The sequence below is a fragment of the Coturnix japonica genome, unplaced genomic scaffold, assembly GCF_054131305.1.
Source record: "Coturnix japonica strain WE unplaced genomic scaffold, WE-NBRP24 Scf042, whole genome shotgun sequence".
NCBI lineage: Eukaryota > Metazoa > Chordata > Aves > Galliformes > Phasianidae > Coturnix > Coturnix japonica.
In genome coordinates, this window is record NW_028188945.1 from 2,662,788 (window position 1) to 2,685,205 (window position 22,418).

The 22,418-nt window shown below is 46.0% G+C and overlaps 2 protein-coding genes across 5 annotated transcripts in view; one reads left to right on the top strand and one right to left on the bottom strand.

Annotated features, from left to right (window-relative positions):
• Positions 1-22,418, top strand: part of LOC146752688 (receptor-type tyrosine-protein phosphatase T-like) — a 278,647-nt gene that overhangs the window by 255,840 nt on the left and 389 nt on the right. For 3 of the 4 annotated variants that reach the window (XM_085531385.1, XM_085531386.1, XM_085531394.1), the window contains 2 exons: positions 19,081-19,377; positions 21,567-21,810. In XM_085531385.1, the coding sequence (XP_085387511.1) occupies positions 19,081-19,377; positions 21,567-21,781 (512 nt within the window). In that variant the 3' untranslated portion in view covers positions 21,782-21,810. Of the gene's footprint in view, positions 1-19,080; positions 19,378-21,566; positions 21,811-22,418 lie in introns of those variants that run through there. The other variant, XM_085531387.1, reaches the window with a different exon arrangement.
• Positions 486-1,827, bottom strand: LOC146752706 (uncharacterized). The gene is given in 4 exon segments (XM_085531367.1): positions 486-845; positions 1,186-1,368; positions 1,371-1,679; positions 1,681-1,827. Coding segments are annotated over 4 exon segments (999 nt in total).

A 22,418-nucleotide genomic window follows, 5' to 3' on the forward strand; every position in this document is an offset into this window, starting at 1 on the left:
CACAGCCCCAAGGTCACCCCAATACCACCCCAATGTCACCCCAATGTCATCCCTATGTCACCCCAATGTCACCCCAACAGCATCACTCCCGACATCACCCCAGTGTACTCCCAATGACCGACCCCCAGCTCACCACAGCCTCCCTTTGTGAATTATAGGGAGCAATAAGACCCTCACTACCCCATAGCAGATCAATCCATGCCCCCACTTGCTGTTATCTGATGGCTGTTTGCTGGCTGGCTCTTGCTCCATTCAACCACCACTGTCTGGGCCCATCCCCCAGCCAGTTCCTCACCCAGCACAGAGTGCACCAATGCATGCCAATGACCCCAAATGATCCGAAATCCCCCCAAGTCCCCCCAAATGACCGTAAAATGATTCCATAAGTGCCCCCAAATGGGCTGCAGCTTCCGCAGGAGAAACCCATGGCGGATGGTGTGGAAGGCTTTGCTGAAGTCAGTGCAGACCAACAGACACCAATAGCCTCAGCTGTCACCTCCCCCAGCACTCATGGATGGATCCCATCCGGCCCCATGGACTCGTGGTACTCCAGGTGGAACAGCAGGACCCCAGCTGGTTTTTATGGGCTTCTGTGCAGGCTGGTGGAAGAAGGAAGACGCCAAGGCGCCAATTGAAAATGGCCACCAGACACTCCTGGCATCCAGCCTCTCCTCTTTGGGTTCTGGCTCAGCAACGTGCTGTTCGGGAACAGCCGGGGGGGGGAGGGTCGGTTCTGGGGGGGAAGGTTCGGTTCGGTGTGAAGAGAGTGGGGGCCGTGCCGGGAGATCATCACCGCCCTTGTCCCCCCTGGGCCTTCTGGGCCCAGCACCGAGCACAGGCCGTGCCTGGACAGACCCTCAAGTACCCACATGGAGAGGCACAGACTGGTTTTGCTTTTTTAAGAATTGCTCAGGTTTTTATTGTTATTACTTTGTGTTGTCCTTTTAAATCGGTTGTGGCCCAGTGTTGAAACAAAAGTCCCAGTGGAGCAACTGCGGTGGACCTTCATGCTGCACTTGAGCCCTTCTTCCCGTCCAAAGCCAAGTCCTCTGCTTCTCCAAAGGAACAGCCGCCTCTGTAGCTTCTGTGCCAGCGCCTGGAGGCCGCAGGGAGCTCGGGGCCGTCCGCTGGACTCCTCGTGCTGTGGTGGTGCAGCAGCTGAGAGGACACCAGTCCCAGTCCTGCCCTCTTGTCAGGGCTCAGCTGGAGGCTGCAGGAAGCTGAAAGCCATCTGTTGGACTCCTTGTCTTGTCCCGGCGCAGCAGCTTCTAGGACAGCAGTGCCAGTCCTTCCCGTCTCCTCAGAGTTAGGGGAAGAAGAGGTGAGAGGTCTTGGGGAAGGCTGAGGATGGAGGACGGGGAAGAAAGGGCGGCAGGGAGCAGCAGCTGGCGCAGGGGCTCTCTGGCGGATGGTGCCATTTCAACGCCAAGATGGAAATGGAGAGCCCCTGGTGTGCCGCCGATGGAGGTAGCAGCGTCGCCAGGCAGACACGATGTTGTGGTGCCTGCCCTGCCTCGATGGAGGTGGATCCACCTCCATGGGTTCCTCCTCCAGAGGGATGTCCACCTCCATGGGCTCGACGCTGCTCTCAGGTGGATCGACATCCATCGGCTCAGGTTTGCTGCTGCTCCCCTGAAGCCGCCGCTTCTTTGGTGGAGGAGGATCCATCCTCCTCCACGAGGGACAACAAAAAAGGTAGAAAGGGAATTTGTAAATTGCTCCTTGTCCCACAAGGGTGCCAACAAGTCGCGAGTCTACTATGGACTGATGTTCTGTTGTCAGGGTCCCTGTATTTATAGCGGTTGTCAGGGAGGTGGTTTGTGACATCAGAAAGCCATGGCAGTGTGACCGTTAGAATGTCCCATGGTGACCAAAACATGGCTGTGTTGGGCGTGGGGAGGCAATGGTGCTGGTTTTGAAGGAGGACGAAGGGTGCATATGATTTTAAGTGTGAAAAGAAATAAAACCAGGCTCACTGGTGATAAACTGTGGGAGAAGACTGCAGAGTTTTGGGGATTGTGTGTTACTGAGATCCTTGCGACGTTTCCATGAGTTATAGGGTACAGTGAAGCACACTTGAAATGTTTATACACCAATGCACACAGTAGGTGGAAGTAGGTAGAGCAGCTGGAAGTCTTGGCACTGTCCCATAGCTGCAGTATCATTGGCATTAGCAAAATGTGTTGGGAAGAGCCCTGTGCCTGTTGTGTCCTGATGGACAGTTACTGGCCCTTCATCAGCGACAGGCAGGGCAGTTGTGGGAGAGGAAGTGAAGTGTCATCTACCATAGGCCACCAGCCTGGGATGATGACACTGATGATGTATTCTTTAAGGACCTGAGAGGTACCTGTGCATCAGGTGCTCTTGTCCTTATGGTGACTTCAACTTGCCAGACGTTAAGTGTGAATACCACACAGCTGGTATAAAACAGGTCCAGGAGAGTCCTAAAAATGGTTTGATGGTAATTTCTTGGTACAGGTTCTAGGGGAACCAATGAGGAATGGTGCTTGTAGATTTGTTGCTTTTAAACATTGAGGTTTATGCCTTGTTCATCCCTGGAGATGTTCAAGGCCAGGTTGGATGGGGCCCTGGGCAGCCTGGGCTGGTATTAAATGTGGAGGTTGGTGGCCCTGCTTGTGGTGGGGGAGTTGGAGCTTCGTGATCCTTGAGGTCCCTTCCAACCTGGTCTATTCTGTGATTCTGTGAGTGTGGGAGGATTACAGAGATGTTGTTTGCCATTGCAGGGAGAACATTTAGGTGATCAGACCTCAGAACTGAAGCTGGTCAGTGGTGTGGGGAACTAGAAAAACGGCTTTTTAAAATATATTGATGGGAAAAGGACCATTGGTAGCATTGGTCTTCTACTTGATGAGGATGGACACTTCCCTAGTGCAGAGTGTGTTGCTGCTTATTTTACCAGCAAGTCTATGTAGGTGTGTAAGTTACAGTGTAAAGTTATTCTATGCTTTACTGCTTTCTGCTACTTTCTTTTCACATAACTTCTGAGTAGAATAATTCCCTTTGGCTGATTGATTCTGAGTTTTGACTGTTGCATTGGAGGCATGGCATTTGAAAATGCATACTAATGGACTGTAAATGTGTTGCTGCAAGTTTTCAAGTGATTTTTTTAATGTGGAGGTGGAGCACTAATATCTCTTTGGGTAAAACCTATTGCTCCTAGAAACAATATTTTAAAGTTCAGTGGTATTCATGACTACATTCTCCTTGTAATTGCATCACTAAAAGAAAACCAGTGTGCTTTATAATCCAACCTTCTCTGAAATAGCTTTGCAGTGACTTCATTTTACAACGGCCTGTTGCAGAAAGACAGAACCAGTGCCAGAGTAGATGAGTAGCTCAACTTCAGTAAAAATCAAGCTGCTAGGTCACTAAGCTGTGTAATTCATGTGGATTTTTCACTTCGGAGTATGTGGCTTTTGGTATTTGAGGATGTTCAGCCAGTTTCACATCTAACAAGTGCAGAGCAAAGCTCTCTTTTCATGCACATGGAAAGGAGCACCATTTAATTCCTTGTTCAGTTCCCTCAAACAGGGGAATGAGGTCCTGATTGCATTTGTTGCGTTGGTTGTGATGTGTGTGGTAAACTCACATGGCATAAGCCAGTGTCCCACAGAAAATAAAAGCTTTTACGGTATAAAGATGTTTTTTTTTTTTTAGTGCAAACAGAAGTTGAAAAGCTTTTAGAGAAGAATGAGTGCAGACCAGCAAAATGTCGTTTTCCTGATGTCTTCACCAGCACCAAAGCTTTAAGCTCTTGAATGGTACTGCAGGTTGTCAGTGGGAGTTCTGTGCTGTTTGTGTTTGAGCATGAAGGTGGTGATGAACTACTGATCACATCAACCATTAGCAAGCAGCTCACCTGAAGGAGGGAGCTGCGGTCACTGTCTGTGCAGGCTGCTGTTTGCACAAGGACAAACAACATGATCTATAGAAGAGATGCTGGCCCTTTCCAGAATAATGAGAGAAAATGCAGATGAGAGCTGTATATCTAATAGTTACCCTCCTTGCTCTCAGAGGGCTCCCTTGAAAATCAGATGTGTAATGGATATGATGCAGATTTAAAGGAAAAAAATTGAAACATGCAACTTTTCTCTTTTTTTCATCTGTTTTTGATGTTCCATTGTGCCGCTTTCATCTCAGAGGATAAAAGTAATTGAACAGTAATCCCAGAGAGAGTAAAATACACAAATCGATAAACTGCTCTCACAGGAGAATTTGATTTTGATGAGTGTACTGGTACCTCACACTTCCCCAAGCTGTTAGGTTTCCATTAGGTGGTTGTGTACTGTTTAATACAGCTGGAGGTATCTGCGTTTGAGTACACGCACACAACGAATAAGGCAGGTACACTCAGCATCACAGAACAAGAACAGCCTTTTGCATCCCTTGGATTGATCTCCTCAGCTTTAATTTAGAGCTGAGAGCTGGTCACTGTCTTTCTGTTTTTGTGTTCCTTGGGGAAGTGTAATAAGGCGAAGGGTTGGTGCTCCCATCAGATGGAGTGGTAATGAATGTAAGCAGTTGTTAGGCAAGCTTGCTGTGCTGAGGATTTTCTAGTCCTGACTGATGTGCAAAGGAATCAGGGCCCTTTGTAGTCCTTTTCTCTGAGGCATTTTACAGTGATCTTGGATTTTGTATTTTCTACACTATTATTCTTAATTTGTTTAAATCAAGAATCCGCATATATAGTAAATATTGCACAAGTGCCCCTTACTTTGGTGTGGGATGCTTTGATTGACTCAGAAAAAAAAGGAATCCAGGATCTTTCAGTCCTGATACGAAAACCAGCTGAACATCAGTTTTGAATATGCAGTTCCACTGTGTTGGGCTGCATGACATTTTATGCTCATGCAGTTTTTGAGCTTAAGCCTGTATCTCCTGGATTAGGAAGCTGAAGCATCTCTCAAGCTAACTGTTCACTCTGATTTGTGGGAAGACTCCAATTGGGCTGGGTTTCTCTTAGCGTGTCCAAAGTTGGGTCCTGGATTAGAAGGGAGAGGATCCTTACACCTGTGGAGGGAATGGTTTCCCTGCTGTGCTCAGGCCGTCTGGAGGAGAAATATGTCAGATCTGATCTCTGAGCTGAGGAGTTGTGTTGGGCTGGGATGGCTTTAGGGGTGAAGGTGGCGTGTGGGAGCAAGGCCAAAGACCAAGACCCAGCAGCTGACAGGGATCAGGCTACAGCTGTGTACTGAAGGGGCTGGGTTGGCTCTTTCCGTGTCCCCTGCTACCATAGATGCTTAAAAATCCCTTGAGGACCATGGGCACAGTGCGCATGCATGTTTAATACAACATTCACATTGTACGAGCAACCCTAATTCCATCTGGTCCCAACAAATGATTGCTTCACTTTGTAGCTGAAATGCTCTTGGATATTGAGTTTCACAGGAGATTTTCTGAAGATTAAGAGGGAAGAGAAAGTGGTTGTATCTGTAAGTCTGGAGAGAGAGGAGCTGAGTGGGTGCCAGTTGGAAATCCCTGACATTTCTAATACTCCTGCTTGAGATAAATCACAACCATTGAGGGAGCAAATGCTAACACATACCCAGTAGGAATATTATTATTTTAATAATAAAGCAGTAACTATTTTTTTCTCTGCCCTTCTTTATGGCCCTCTGCTCTGAACAGAGGGAAATCATTAACAGCTGGAAGATAACCAAGCATCAAAGTGACTTCTTCAGCGCTTGTTTTAGGAAGGAATATTAGAAGAAACAGAAATTAGGAACATGGCATTTTCTTTTTATTAATTCAAGGCTACATGAATTGAACAAAAAGTGTCTCGCTGTAAATGCTGTTAGGACACGCAGAGCTGTGGTGCCAACCTGTGGCAGCACTTCTTGCCGTGTTTCACTGACAGATGAGCAGATCTTCTCTTAGAAACTTCACTTCCTTAATGCGCTTCCAGCAAATGGATTTCCAGTCAGCATCGACATCCTTTCTCCTCTTTCCATTTCCAAATGAACTCAGCCAGGGCACAGTGGCACATTTTTGTGGAAGATGCTTTGCTGAGAAATGGAAAGGCAGGATCTGGACCAGTTCCCTGCACAAGCTTTGCAGTATCCCCCCAAAAGTGTTGTGATCTTTATTTGGTGCCCAGAGCATTGCTTAAGCTAGTGAGGGGAAAACTAATCTCTCGCGCTTTCATTGGCAGCACTGTCTCATAGACTGATCCTAATGGGGTGGAAATGAGCTCAGCTGCCTAATTCTGTTAAAAACATAGGCTTTTTTTCACGCATGAATGCTCATCTACTTCCTTCTAGCCTTGTTGTTAAAGCCATGGCAGCAAAGAATCAAGCCATAGTTGCTGAAAACAAAACACACTGCTTTTTTTTCCATTTCAGTTCTTTCTTTGGTATGCAGTAAGAAATGGCAAGTGCAAGAGGCTTCATTCACCCGGAAAAAAAAAACAACCCTTTACAGTATAAAGATCTTGAAGTGGACAAATGAGCTTTGCCCCAGCCCTTAGGGCATGACTAACTAACTTGTTCATTAGTGCTGTAACTTTCAGTGGTGCCCCAAACATTGACGCCAGTCGTGTTTCAGAACCAGGACCAGGCATGGGTCCGCACAGCATGGCCTCCCTCCGGCTGTGACAGCCTTCCCAAGGCTTCCCGCTGGGCTGTGTCATGATGTTCAGTGCAGTAATAGTGCTCTTTGTTATGGGAAAGCTAACTGATGGAGGACCAGTGAGTTATGAACAAAGTGAGCAGCGTGTAAATCTACTTCTGCCTTTCCACTGGCCTGCGGATGAGGACATGGCCAATTTCTGTCATGCAGACTGTCTGTTTTATGCCTCTCTACCTTCAGGTCTATTACAGTTGACATTCCTGTGCTCGTTAAAACCTCAAACTCGTAGTTCCAAGACAAATGGACCAGTAAGGGACTTGGTAGAGAAGCTTAGAGACTGATCATCAGCATGATTTGTGTGACTTTCAGTTGTCGTTACATCCTTCAGCTTTTGTCCCTTCTGAAGACTGCAGAGAGTTTCCTCGTGGCAAACTGTAGTTCCATTCTCTGAGCAAGTGTGGGATCCTGACATGGATGGGGACTGCGTGCGTGTGTGTAGGTGTATGCACAGGTTCATGCATGAACACGAAGGTCCATATGTTCAGGTTTCACCTGCAATATAAGCAGTGCCCTCTGTTAAGAGGCTCAGTGGTTTTTCTGAAGAACGAGTTTATCCATGTGATGTATCTATGTCGTGCATAAGGTCTGCTCTGAAATTCTCTAAGAATAATTTTTTAGCGTCTCACCAATTAATGGTGGTGAAGAAATGCTGGTCCTGCTCCTCACATCTGCTCTCTGGGACCTTTGCTCTTGCTTCTTGCCAGGCCTCCTTCTATGAGCCCCTTTTACTTTACAGACCTGCCAGTCTGATGGATCTCAGAGAGGGCACCGATCCTGGCTCCCTGTCCATGTCAGAGCTGTGCTGGTGCTGAAAGCAGATGAACTATCAGGAAAAGTCTCAAAGGCAAAAATCTGGGCAGTACTGTTATAAAATGGACCTGGCTGCTGCGATGCTGACCATGACCCGAGGAGTTACTCATTGATGCTACTGCCTGGTGACATCGCAAGGGGTGGACAAAACTGAGTTAGTAGAGCTAGAGAAGAGACATTGGCACTTTGTAGCTCAGGGCTGGAAAATAGGCACCTCCAGGAAGATGCTGGGAGAGATTTTGCTTCTGTCCCCCTTGTGAGCAGGTGTTGAAGCACACCAGGATTTTGGCTGCTGCACTGCAGCAAGTCTAGTTTATTAATTGAGTCAGAAAATCCAGAAGAATGGGAATGGCTCCTATTGGGAACGTGGGCATCTTTGAACAGAGATTTTACAGCCAGATAAGCTTAGGGATAAAGTTATTCTGCTTTATTTTCTGTAGGTTAGAAGTGCGACCATAACGTAGGAAATGAGCAATTATTGGGCTATTGATTTTTTTCAGAGCCAACTTCTATCCTTCTTCCACCATCCCAAAGAGTATCTACAGCAGTTTGAAATAAACATTTGTCCAGATATGTATATTCACATAACAGGTACCCAGCCGTGGCAGTAATGACATTGCACTGCTGATTTCAGCTTTCTATTGGAAGGAAGACATGAGCATGAAATTGGAATGAAACAGCTGCCCATACATTGTAGTTAGACCTTGTCTAAAACTACATTTCTGAAATACATTGCAGACAGCACTTGGAAACAGGAATTCTAAAGTCTCTTGGCCCAGCGAAGGGAATAACTGGGAAAAGAAATGGGTTGGCATCTTCTACACTACCTGAATTTCCAACTACTCACTCCTGAGGACATCTCCTCCCTTTGTCTGGTCCTTTATGGCTGTGTCAGTATGTCTTTTGCCCTTCATAATTATCCAATCTCAGCCCTTGTCATATTTGAACTTCTGAAACCTGAGTGCCCGTTGCTGGTGAAAAAGGGACTTGTTGCTTCTATTGAATCTTGAGAAGATGGGATGAGCTTCAAGTGGCTTTGGGCACCTGAGGTATCACCACAGCGCCCTCAAAGCCAGTGCTTCATCAGCTGGGGGCCCTTTCCTGGGGCTGACAGATAGATGTGGAAAACATGGTTTTTATTTATTTCTGAAAGGCTTCCAGGAGATGGTGGAGAATTTCTCTTTCAGATTGCACAGGCAGAAGAGGGAGCCGCAGTTAGAAATGTGAGAAAGCCTATCTGCAGGAGCAGTGCTTCTCTCTGCTGTTCAGACCTATGGCTGCGTACGGGAAACCTCTCAAGCATTTGTTTCCCTTTTATTTCGATCACCTCCTTTACTTTTACGGAGACAATTTATTCTTTGTCAGGAATGCAGTGTTCCAATCATTTCCGCTTGTTGTGTTTGAAGCTAACAGCAGAGGTACACAGAGAAAGAGGGAATCAAATTAAATACGTATGCATGTTAATAAAATTGCACAAATAAATTTTACTTACACATAATAAAATAAATAGATTTGTAAGAAAAAAAACCCCACATTTTACTTCTGTTTGCCAAAGACCAAGTGCTCTACCTGCTTTGTAATTTTGCTTACATTAGCATATTTAATTATACTTCTGCATTTAATCATCAAAATGCTCGATAATCCCCATTTTGTTCCCAGCCATGGAATAGCACTGCTAAGTGTTTCCGTGATAGATGCTTTTAATAAACTCATAATTGCCCCTTATTGTTGTTTTAAATGGTTGTTTTGAAGTTTGTTAGGGAACCGTTTTTGGTGCCAGAAGAAGCAAGCTTGCTTTTTTACCATATCCAGCTGTAATGAGAAAATACAAGCTGAAATATTGAGTTTCCTACAATACAGAGTTAGGACTAAAATTTGTGACTGATACAAAACCAGATCAATCAAAACATGAAGAAAAGTGCTGTGAGTCGCAGTGCGATGGTCATGTTAAGTGTTACAAGAGCTCACCAAGCTTAGCACATAGCCAATGATCCAGCTTCTTTCATGGTTCTATTGTAACGGATCTGGCTGCTCCTTCATGTCTCACAGAACGGCCTGGTTTTGTTCATCAGCTGTAATGACACCTATTTCTTTGTGTGTGACGTGGGGATGAGTTGATTGCATGTATTTCAACAAGCAGCTTGCTTGCTCCGTGGCCATTTTGCTGCATGAGTTTCCTTCCTTTTTTCTCTTGTTGTTTTCCCTGTTGAAACTCTTAGAAGACACCTTTCTGTATAACTATCTGCCTTCAGCTTTCTCTGCCCTGTCTTTGGAGCGGTGACAGCCGAACCAGTTAAAAATGAAACAAAATTCAAACGAGGGAAATTTTCTTTATGCAGGAAAGAATAAGGCCAGGAAAGGCTGAACGAGCTCTGCCTGATCAGTGTTTTTATCTGTCATGTCTGAAAGGGCATTTCTACCACATTCAGGCTGGGGAGGCATTGAAATCTGATGGGCAGCATCTGTATGCGTCGTTATGCTCAGCAAAGAAATGCTGTCACCAAAAAGACATGCAGTGCTTCAAGAATGGACAGAGTTCTGCAATGACCGCATACAGGATGAGGATACAGGGGGTGTTCATAGAACAACTTGCCTGTCAGCATCTCTGAAGAGATGGACAGCACTCACTGGAGTTGTCTGTTTTATCCTGAGCCATCACATACATTTGAATTGGATAAAACAGACCAGTTGAATGCTTCTGCTACATTATTTTGGTAGTAGGTATGTTTCCCTTGGCTTGCTGCATCGTATGGTAGTGTAAGGAGGAAGTTGGGAGATAGGGAGTCAGGGTGAGATGGAAAGGGCTTCGGCTCTCATCTAATATCTGCAATCAAATCATTGCCAGACAAGTTACTGTTTAGATTTCCATCTGTGAGACAAAAAAAGGTGTCTTTGTAGAACAGGTAGGAATCTACAAAAGAATTACCCCATTTTCCATTTCACTGCTACAAGGAATTTTGTTGCGGTTACATGAAAAGTAGTCAGTCTCAGTTTATTGCAAAAGTGTAAAACTACTGCTGGGAAACAACGTAATCAGTGGGCAACTGCACGGCTCATAAACATCGCCTCCTTCTCCATAGGGTCGGGCGATGCCGGCAGTGAGGCCTCAGAGCAGATCAGCCTTTTTCCACTCAGTACTGTGTCCTCCCTGACAGTAACAATATCTTGCAATTAGGCCCCTGCAGCAGGTAGTTAACCTGGAGAGCAACAGCTGATTTTCTCTATTTAACTTCTCTGCTTAACCTTAGCTTCATCTTCAGACCCTGGTGCGTTGTCATTACGTCCTTTATTCTTTGGTCTTCCATAGGTGGAGAGAGGTATGAAGCGGAAACAATTGTTATTAATAATCTAAATCGAATTCTGCCCTTCTACAATCTCACCTTGAGTGAGTCGACTACAGAGAACAAAACAAGATCTGTAAAATTAAATAAGAAAACTGTAGAAACAGCTATAGAAGTACACTCTGTGGAATGGTGATGGCAGGAGACTCAGTCTGTGGACAGTAGTGGTCAGCAATGAGTCAGAATGATCCGTTTCCATGGGGTAAGGACTAGCCGCACACCTGAACCATCTGTTGGGAGAGTTTGTTTCCATCCTGGCCACTTGCCTGTCATAGGGAGTGCAGCAGGGTTCCTGGCCAGATAACATTTTGCAGCCTCCTGACTGAATTAAGGGTAGGTGTTGAATTGTTGTTGGGAAATGCAGTATTAAAAAATACTGTTTGGTCCTTGATTTTGATGTAATTAATAGTTCAGCCAGGCTGAACAGAAAATGAAGTGTTTGCACAGTGAAATCCCAGAGACTGTGATTTTCTTTGTATGGATTCAAGTCTAGGTGTAGTAGATCAGTGACACCTGGTTCATTGCTGCTGCCTGTTACGAATTTCCATGGGTTTTCCAAGGTCGCAGTACATGTAGAAACCTCAGTATATGCAGGTTCTACTGATATATTGATATATATGATCCATCACTGTTCAGATGGGGTGAGACTGTTTCTGCCTTGCTTTGGTAGACCCAGGGAAGTGGGTACTACAGACCTTTTGAGATAAAGATTGAAAAAGAAGGCTATATACTTGCAAGTGCAGGAGGAATTAAACTGGGAAAGTAGTAAGACTGCTGCCCTTTAAAAACAATACAAAATCTTTTAACAGTAAGTTGCAATGGCTTGTGCTGTGGAGGAAATTGGTGTGGCAACAGGAAAGTATTTTCAGAATTACATAGTCTGAGCTTCCAGGAGAAGGAGATTGAAAGGTGAGATAAGGGAGCCAGACAGAATATAAAGCTTTGCAGGTCTTGCGCTTCAATTTACCAGTTTGATTCCAGCCTCGTTTCTCCCTCTCTGAACCTAAGATTTAAATAGCTTTTAGTTATTTATACATTCCTCTTGGCTAAAGAACCTGGAAGGCCATTAGATGTCAAACCTCTACACTTTAGGAAGCGCCTGAGGATATGGGTATTTCTGAAACCTGAATCCCATTTCTGTTTTCAGTGCAGCACCCCAATCACTTTGCACCTCACTGCCACAACCTTGCCCCACTGGGCTGAAAAATGATGCATTTTAAGGACATAAGCCTGAGAAAAGATAGCTGCTGGGGGGATGCAGGATGTTGTGTGTGTGTGTAGTGGGGTATCTGGACGATAGCTGAAATCTGGAGTTTGGAGTCTTGCCTTGTAATTTAAACTCATCTGTTCGTAGCCATGTAACTCTACTAAAAACATTGTCCCGTGGGGTAAAAAAAAAAAAATCAGGATATATTATATTATAAACAATTTATGATAAAATTAGGAGTTAGAATTTGAGATTGCTCAACACAAGCCAGCTTGGGAGACTTAGAATGGAAAAAGCTAATGTGAACAAGGTGAGATAATTGAAACATGCAGATAATCGTCCATAGTAAGGCTTTGGACATGTACTTCAATGAGATGATGCTGAATCAGTCTCATTTCTTACTCACCAATAATCAACACACCTGATGTAAATAAACCAAACGCCCTGTCATTGCCCATTCATTCTATAACACAGCGGACTTAAAGAAAATGACTGATTTAACAAATGCTATAACATTTGCATGGAGGTTAATTGCCATCTTCAATTACACCACTGCCAAGACATGAAATGTTTGTGATGTCTCAACCCCATTCTGGTTTGGAGTCGGGAGCTGTTTACCTTGGAAGGTTCTGAAGGACACTGATGTGGTTTTGGTTTTCTTTCAATGCTTCCAAAGCCAGGATTGTGCTTACTGTTATGGTTTCAGAGGCTGTAGGTTGTCACAGAACCATTCTGAGAGCTGTCAGCTCTCCCAGGGGTGGACAGACCTTGCAGGGCACAGTGCTGCACTGGGCAGTCCCCGGGCAGACCCTCAAGTACCCACATGGAGAGGCACAGACTGGTTTTGCTTTTTTAAGAATTGCTCAGGTTTTTATTGTTATTACTTTGTGTTGTCCTTTTAAATCAGTTGTGGCCCAGTGTTGAAACAAAAGTCCCAGTGGAGCAACTGCGGTGGACCTTCATGCTGCACTTGAGCCCTTCTTCCCGTCCAAAGCCAAGTCCTCTGCTTCTCCAAAGGAACAGCCGCCTCTGTAGCTTCTGTGCCAGCGCCTGGAGGCCGCAGGGAGCTCGGGGCCGTCCGCTGGACTCCTCGTGCTGTGGTGGTGCAGCAGCTGAGAGGACACCAGTCCCAGTCCTGCCCTCTTGTCAGGGCTCAGCTGGAGGCTGCAGGAAGCTGAAAGCCATCTGTTGGACTCCTTGTCTTGTCCCGGCGCAGCAGCTTCTAGGACAGCAGTGCCAGTCCTTCCCGTCTCCTCAGAGTTAGGGGAAGAAGAGGTGAGAGGTCTTGGGGAAGGCTGAGGATGGAGGACGGGGAAGAAAGGGCGGCAGGGAGCAGCAGCTGGCGCAGGGGCTCTCTGGCGGATGGTGCCATTTCAACGCCAAGATGGAAATGGAGAGCCCCTGGTGCGCCGCCGACGGAGGTAGCAGCGTCGCCAGGCAGACACGATGTTGTGGTGCCTGCCCTGCCTCGATGGAGGTGGATCCACCTCCATGGGTTCGTCCTGCTGTGGGATGTCCACCTCCATGGGCTCGACGCTGCTCTCAGGTGGATCGACATCCATCGGCTCAGGTTTGCTGCTGATCCCCTGAAGCCGCCGCTTCTTCGGTGGAGGAGGATCCATCCTCCTCCACGAGGGACAACACAAAAGGTGGGAAGGGACTTTTTGAATTGCTCCTTGGGCCACAAGCGTGCAACCAAGTCGCGAGTCTACTGAAGACTGATGTTCTGTTGTTAGGGTCCCTGTATTTATAGCGGTTGTCAGGGAGGTGGTTTGTGACATCAGAAAGCCATGGCAGTGTGACCGTTAGAATGTCCCATGGTGACCAAAACATGGCTGTGTTGGGCGTGGGGAGGCAATGGTGCTGGTTTTGAAGGAGGACGAAGGGTGCATATGATTTGAAGCGTGAAAAGAAATAAAACCAGGCTCACTGGTGATAAACCGTGGGAGAAGTCTCCAGAATTTTAGGGATTGTGTGTTACTGAGATCCTTCCGACATTTCCTTGAGTTATAGGGTACAGTGAAGCACATTTGAAATGTTTATACACCAATTCACACAGTAGGTGGAAGTAGGTAGAGCAGCTGGAAGTCTTGGCACTGTCCCATAGCTGCAGTATCATTGGCATTAGCAAAATGTGTTGGGAAGAGCCCTGTGCCTGTTGTGTCCTGATGGACTGTTACTGACCATTAGTGACAGGCAGGGCAGTTGTGGGAGAGGAAGTGAAGTGTTGCCACCCTTCTGGGATGATGACACTGATGATGTATTCTTTAAGGACCTGAGAGGTACCTGCGCATCAGGTGCTCTTGTCCTTACGGTGACTTCAACTTGCCAGACATTAAGTGTGAATACCACACAGCTGGTATAAAACAGGTCCAGGAGAGTCCTAAAACTGTCTTGATGGTAATTTCTTGGTACAGGTTCTAGGGGAACCAATGAGGAATGGTGCTTGTAGGTTTGTTGCTTTTAAAAATCAAGGTTTAATTTTTACGTATTTGGTGATAGGAAAACTGTCACAAAAGCTCATCCCAGGTAGCAGGGTCCTCTAGGAAACTGCTTTTGAAGGCTTTGAGGTCAATCAGTGCTGATCACTTTGAAGTGTCAGCTCTATAGAGCACAGGAGCAGGCAGTGCCAAGATGCTGGAAGTCACACAAGTGAGGAAGAAGGTCAGCTTGCCTGAGCAGGGATCTTGTTGTATAGCTTAGGTGAAAAGTGCATGGTCAGTGGAAATGAGATGGGCTCCATCAGAAGAGGAGTGGCCAGCTGAGAGAGGGAGGTGATTGTCCTTCTCTGCTCTGCTCTTGCAAGGTTCCATCTGCTGTAGTCTGCATCCAGGTCTGGGTCCCCAATACAAGAAAGACAGGGAGCTGTTGGAGTGAGTCCAGAGGAGGAGCACTAAGATGATATGAAGACAGGCTGAGGGAGCTGGGCTTGTTCAGCCTGGAGAGGAGAAGGCTGCAATGTGACCTCATTGCTGCCTTCCAGTACCTGAAGGGAGCCTACAAACAGGAGGGGAGTCAACTCTCTACATGGGTAGATAATGGCAAGGACAAGGGGAAATGGCTGAAGGAGGGAAGATTTAGGTTGGATGTCAGGGGGAAGCTCTTTACTGTGAGAATGGTGAGGTGCTGGAACAGCTGCCCAGAGAGGCTGTGGATGCCCCGTCCATCCCTGGAGATGTTCAAGGCCAGGTTGGATGGGGCCCTGGGCAGCCTGGGCTGGTATTAAATGTGCAGGTTGGTGGCCCTGCTTGTGGTGGGGGAGTTGGAGCTTCATGATCCTTGAGGTCCCTTCCAACCTGGTCTATTCTGTGATTCTGTGAGTGTGGGAGGATTACAGAGATGTTGTTTGCCATTGCAGGGAGAACACTTAGGTGATCAGACCTCAGAACTGAAGCTGGTCAGTGGTGTGGGGAACTAGAAAAAGGGCTTTTTAAAATATATTGATGGGAAAAGGACCATTGGTGACATTAGTCTTCTAATTGATGAGGATGAACACTTCCCTCGTGCAGGGTGTGTTGCTGCTTAATTCACCAGCAAGTCTATGTAGGTGTGTTAGTTACAGTGTAAAGTTATTCTATGCTTTACTGTTTTCTGCTACTTTCTTTTCACATAACTTCTGAGTAGAATAATTCCCTTTGGCTGATTGATTCTGAGTTTTGACTGTTGCATTGGAGGCATGGCATTTGAAAATGCATACTAATGGACTGTAAATGTGTTGCTGCAAGTTTTCAAGTAATTCTTTTAATGTGGAGGTGGAGCACTAATATCTCTTTGGGTAAAACCTATTGCTCCTAGAAACAATATTTTAAAGTTCAGTGGTATTCATGACTACATTCTCCTTGTAATTGCTCTCTGGTGTTACTGTCTGTGGGTTTTGGGGTCATCTAAAGGTGTTGGACACATGGCCCAAAAGAGCATGGGATTCAGCAGCAGCTCACAAACCAGCATTTACTGAGTTGGTACATGCACTGTAGCATATGTGGCTATTGTAGCATATTTCAGTGGCTACACTGCTAAGGATGCTCAACCCATGAACTTTAAAGCTCAGCTGAATATATATATAAGGGAAGTAGGTAAGCGTGCTTAATAGCTGACAGACATGTTGCTTCGTCCTCTGTCTTGAGGGAAGAGAGCTCTTGGGAGGATGCAGGATGTTCTGTGCTTGTGCAGGGGGGTCTTGGGCCTATAGCAGAAACTGATAGTTTAGATTCTGGCTCAGTAACTCAAACCCATCCGCTGTTCATGGGTTGCTGTAATGAACAGGTCGTGTTAAGGAAAGAAACTACGGTATGGAGCACGTTTCTTATAATTACTGTCCACTTTGAAACGTGTCAGCACGTGTTCAGCGCCTCAGCTGGGAGGAGCTGCGTCTGCCTCGAGGGCGGGGACACGGGTTGGGTGCAGCTCCCGCAGCGGTTCCTGCTGCTGCCGTCGGGCGCTGACAGAGCCGGGCAGCCCTGCAGCCCGAGGCCCGGCCGCACGTTGGATGCGGAGCCGCGTCCGGGCGGCTGCGGCGGTTATTGAGGCTGCGGAGGCCGCGGCTCCGTGCCCGGTGGGGGCCGTGCCGGGAGATCATCACCGCCCTTGTCCCCCCTGGGCCTTCTGGGCCCAGCACCGAGCACAGGCCGTGCCTGGGCAGACCCTCAAGTACCCACAAGGAGAGGCATGGACAGGTTTTGCTTTTATCATAAATTGCTTGCTTTTATTGCTATTACTTTGTGTTGTCCTTTTAAATCGGTTGTGGCCCAGTGTTGAAACAAAAGTCCCAGTGGAGCAACTGCGGTGGACCTTCATGCTGCACTTGAGCCCTTCTTCCCGTCCAAAGCCAAGTCCTCTGCTTCTCCAAAGGAACAGCCGCCTCTGTAGCTTCTGTGCCAGCGCCTGGAGGCCGCAGGGAGCTCGGGGCCGTCCGCTGGACTCCTCGTGCTGTGGTGGTGCAGCAGCTGAGAGGACACCAGTCCCAGTCCTGCCCTCTTGTCAGGGCTCAGCTGGAGGCTGCAGGAAGCTGAAAGCCATCTGTTGGACTCCTTGTCTTGTCCCGGCGCAGCAGCTTCTAGGACAGCAGTGCCAGTCCTTCCCGTCTCCTCAGAGTTAGGGGAAGAAGAGGTGAGAGGTCTTGGGGAAGGCTGAGGATGGAGGACGGGGAAGAAAGGGCGGCAGGGAGCAGCAGCTGGCGCAGGGGCTCTCTGGCGGATGGTGCCATTTCAACGCCAAGATGGAAATGGAGAGCCCCTGGTGCGCCGCCGATGGAGGTAGCAGCGTCGCCAGGCAGACACGATGTTGTGGTGCCTGCCCTGCCTCGATGGAGGTGGATCCACCTCCATGGGTTCGTCCTGCTGTGGGATGTCCACCTCCATGGGCTCGACGCTGCTCTCAGGTGGATCGACATCCATCGGCTCAGGTTTGCTGCTGCTCCCCTGAAGCCGCCGCTTCTTCGGTGGAGGAGGATCCATCCTCCTCCACGAGGGACAACACAAAAGGTGGGAAGGGACTTTTTGAATTGCTCCTTGGGCCACAAGCGTGCAACCAAGTCGCGAGTCTACTGAAGACTGATGTTCTGTTGTCAGGGTCCCCGTATTTATAGCGGTTGTCAGGGAGGTGGTTTGTGACATCAGAAAGCCATGGCAGTGTGACCGTTAGAATGTCCCATGGTGACCAAAACATGGCTGTGTTGGGCGTGGGGAGGCAATGGCCTGAGTGCTGCCCTTTGTGCCACTAGTGGGGCTCTGCAGGGCTCCGTTATTAAACCAGTTCTCTTTCGTGTTTTCGTCGCTGAATCCAATAAAGATCTGAAAGTTTTATGAATTGCATTTGTAGATGATGTTTAACTGGGAGAAGCATTGATTGCCTTCACAGTACAGAGGCCTCACACCACAGTCAGATTTGAGGGCAGTTTCTGTCTGCACGAAGTGGAGAAGTGCTGGGTTGTGCACCTGGGATGGGGCTGCCCGGGCTCTGTGTAGAGACTGGGGGATGAGGGGCTGGAGAGCAGCCCCACAGAAAGGGACCTGTGGGTTCTGATTGCTTCAAGTTGTCCATGAGTCACAGTGTGAATGGGAGAAGTGGGCAAAACACTCCATTGCAATATAAACCTAAAGGCTGTGTGAAGTAATGAACTTTCTAATCTTCCTTAGATATATACTATACAACAAAGCAGATGAGCTCGCCGTGTTGAAGAAATGTCAGATGAACACACTGTGAAACGTGTGGTGGTACCATCATCTGACACGTCCCAAACACTGATTTTACTAACTCATCTTCCTTTCTTTCTATCTGCGTGTGTAACGACGTGTGCATTTATATTTCATAATAAGGGCAGAGTCTGTAGTCGAAGCTTCTGAGTTATGCTGTTAAAAATAAATTAAGGAACAGCAGGTGAAAATGATTCTTACACATGAATATTCAAACTTTTACCTCAGACAGATACTGTGGAAAGAATAATGAAGGATGATGAAACTTGGTTGAGGTTAAAGCTTTTGATGTGCTCTGAAATAAAAGTTTTGCTGGCATAAGGTTGAGTTGGCTCACAAAAGTTACTGAAGGAGAGTTCCTCTTGGTTCACTGTGTCTCAGTCTCTGAGCTGGGTGGGCATGGGGTTGCAAGGAGGGTGCAGGAGTATAATGGCAGGAATATAATGGTGAGAGACCTGAGCTCGTTCCTTCTCTTCCGACTGCCATTTCCTTGCATCGCTTCAGGCTGCATTCACTGAGGTGTTGGGTAGGAATGTGTTTGTAACATCAAAGAAAGTGCATCTTCCACACTACTTAAATCATGCTGCCGTTCTTGGGTTCGGTGACATTTCACAGGACTCAGAAGTGTGACCTCTGTTCAGTGCCCTATGATAGGATTTTCACTGATGGTTCAGCAGCTAGAATACATGAGTGGATCGGACATTAATTTCCCTTTGCCTTTGTTCTTTCTCTCAGAAACATGAGTAATATCACTTTTACATTGTAAAGGCAAGAACACTCAGAACTGCGAGGGACCCTGAACTGGCAGTATGGAAGGAGGCATATTAATGGTGGCTGACTTCTTTTGAATTTGAATTAATTTGTTATTTCTTTTGCCTCACAGATCCTGTCCATGGACCACAGAATGTAGAAGTGGTTGATATCCGTTCCCGGCAGCTGACATTGCAGTGGGAGCCCTTTGGTTATGCCATGACCCGCTGCCACAGCTACAATCTCACAGTTCAGTACCAGTATGTTTTTAACCAGCAAAAATTTGAGGCAGAGGAACTCATCCAAACTTCTTCCCACTATACCTTGCGAGGTCTTCGGCCCTTCATGACCATCAGGCTGAGGCTGGCCCTTTCTAATCCAGAGGGCAAAATGGAGAGTGAGGAGCTGGTTGTGCAGACTGAGGAGGATGGTGAGTTATGTTGGGTTTGTTTGCTTGCTTCTTTTTTGTGAAGGCATTGTAGTCTTTTCAAACTGTAAATAACAGCATAATCGCCTGTCCCAGAAGACTTATAAATGGCTTCTCTGGACAGGATGTATGTTATGCAAGTTAAATTTGTAGGTGTAAATAATTTCCATTTCACAGCAGTGTTCTTGAAAGGGCAGGGCTCCCTGAGGTGCTTGGAAATGACAAGCACCAGTTCGAGCAGTTACTGAACAGCAGTAGGTTTAATTCAGTAGAAGTTGTGTTCTGAACTACCCAGGACCGACACAGCCGCTTCCTTTATCATATGGGCAAATATAATTCTGACATTAGACTTTTTTTTTTTTTCCTGGTTCCTTTACTTCACCAAAGAGTTATAATGTCTTCCTTTCTAGAGTGTGTTTTTTCTTAATACTGACCTTCTAGATGTAGCATTTTATATATGCCTCAGATGCTAAATTCTTTTGGTGCTAACTCTTCCATTCCAGATACAAAAGAACACTTTTAAAGAAGTACTGGTGGAAAGCTTTAAAGTGTTATTTTCCTATCTGAGCTATTTCAGACTAAGAACTCTCCTAAACTACAAGCTTCCATTCTGTCTAGTGTTAAAAAGAAATGTTCTTCCTCTGCCAGAGTAATAAGAAGTTGCTTTCCTAAGTTTCTCTCAGCTGAAAGTGGTTCCAGACAATATATCATACAAGGGAATTAAGAGGATGGCAGATCTTCCTGAAAAAACGAGTGGGGTTTTTATCAGTCAGGCTTAGAAGTGTCTTTTAGTTATCTTTCACAGCATTAAAATTTTGCTAGAGTAGGTGGATTTTTAGGTGGCCTTGTAGCCATCTTGAAACATAAATCTTACGTTGTCCTTAACTAGGGAAATCAATCTTTCATATTGATAAAGGTGTGCAGCCCATAGGATCTTCATGCCAAGGTACAATCTGGCTGTTTAGGTGGATGGAGCTTTGCTGTTGTGTAGGTGAAGGAGGACACAATATATTTCCTACTGACTGTAACTGTCCTTTAGCATTGCACCCAAATGATTCTGTCCTCGAACACTCTCTATCCTGTGTATCTGATGGAAGGCAGGTAAATGGACAAGATTTAGCTTGTAAGCAAAATGCAAACGCTCAGCACTGCAGTCTTACAAATTAGGAGTGAGCACACAATTATCCATATCCTGCCTTGTCCAACTATGTAATGCCTTGAGTTGTCATGTGCATATATCATCTGTAATGTTCACTGGTGGAAAGTTAGGGAAGGCACTGTCCAAAGGAGCTGGAAGAAGAGCTGAAATTGCTCACTGAAAGAGGAGGCTACACTGCTTACACTATTACTGATCCTCACAGTGTGTTTGAAGGGCAAATCCTGCTTCCTCGTGGATGTGCCATTCTTCCAACTCTCAAGCAGTTTGTTGTTGCAGCAGATTGTCAAGTTTGTTAATGACCCAGTATTGTTGAACTTTTTCTAGATAAAGCACAGCTCCACTGGAAATAGAAAGGTGTTGTATTCCAGAACAGGGAGAGGATTAAAGAGAGGCTACTCCCTGTAACTATGCTGCTTGACATTGTGTGGGTACTGTGGACATTTCTGCAGTGTTACGGTGTTAATCACTGTTATTTGCACTAATGCAAATAGGTATATTTAAGGTGAAGTTGAATTGGGTTCACTTGTTTAAGTTCTTTTTATTTAAAATATATATATTTTTGCATCTTAATGTATGAATAGAAGAGAAACTTAGACAAATATGCACATGCTGCAATACTGGTTTTTGGCAATAAAAATAAATGCATATTTTGGGGTAAAATTAAACATTTATTTTATGATGTTAAATGGAAGCAGGAAGCATAAGTCTACGTGTTTATGCAATGAGAACACTTCCACGTGGTTCGGGGGATAAACTCATACATTCATTTTCTGAGGTTTTGGTTTCTTCTTTATGTACTTGAAGACTTTTCTCCTATGGGCTGAAGGTATAATGGAGCTAATTCTGTAGTGTCGTGGGTTCTGGCTTTTTGTCACTTAGTGGTTTTCTTTAATTGCTATTATTTTTGTTCGTTATTTTCAGCTATGAACTTTGCCTGGTGGTCTCTTGGTGTCTTCTGACGTGTGTGACTGCTGGAGCTTGTGTTAGCTTCTAACACAGCATTGTTTGCTTTTGTTATTCTTTCTTTCTGTAGTTCCTGGACCCGTTCCCTTGGAATCCATCCAGGGAGGACCTTTTGAAGAGAAGATCTACGTTCAGTGGAAGCCTCCAAATGAGACAAATGGCATCATTACACTTTATGAGGTGAGGAGAACTGGCTGTCGTCAAAGCACATATGCCATAGGGCCTTTCTCATATGTGTTTAAGCCAGTCATGAGCTCTGGGAGACTTCAGAAAACACTGCGATAAGCCTGAATAAAATATGTAAGGATATTTGAGATAGTCTGCTGTTGTCACTGAAAAAAGTTTTCCAGTTCAAGTCAGGTGGAGGTTGGGGAAAAGTGCTTCATGTGGCAGAGTTTGCTAAGAGGTAATCCTTTACTGAAGTAAGAATTTGTGTTTTGTTGGTCATCGTGGAGACACTTGGAAAACGCCGTGCAGATTGCAAATGACCCGTCCAAATAAACCCTTGGAATTTCATGGCTTTTGCAGGTCTGGTAGTCTATCCTCTGTCTATCCTCTGTATATGAGTGAAGAGTTCCACTATAAAACACTCTGTATTTTTCAAGAGATTGGTCTGAATAGAATCAGTTGTGAATGCATTATTTTTCTGGCAGCAGACGTGACCTATAATGGAACACATTTAAAGCAATCCCAGTCAAATGATGCAAAAATAACTCCTTTTAATTTTTAAAGAGGCAGTTTCCTTCTAAAATATTGCCTTGGGCTCAGCTCATTGAAAGGACTTCAGCAAACCAAGTAGCTTTTCTGGCTGAGCAGCTGCATAGAGAGATTTTAATGCCTCCAGGGTAGTGATGCTTCATGACTGTGCCTTTGCCCCTCGAGTCACACCACTGCTCGAGTCTCAGTGAGGCACAAACAGATC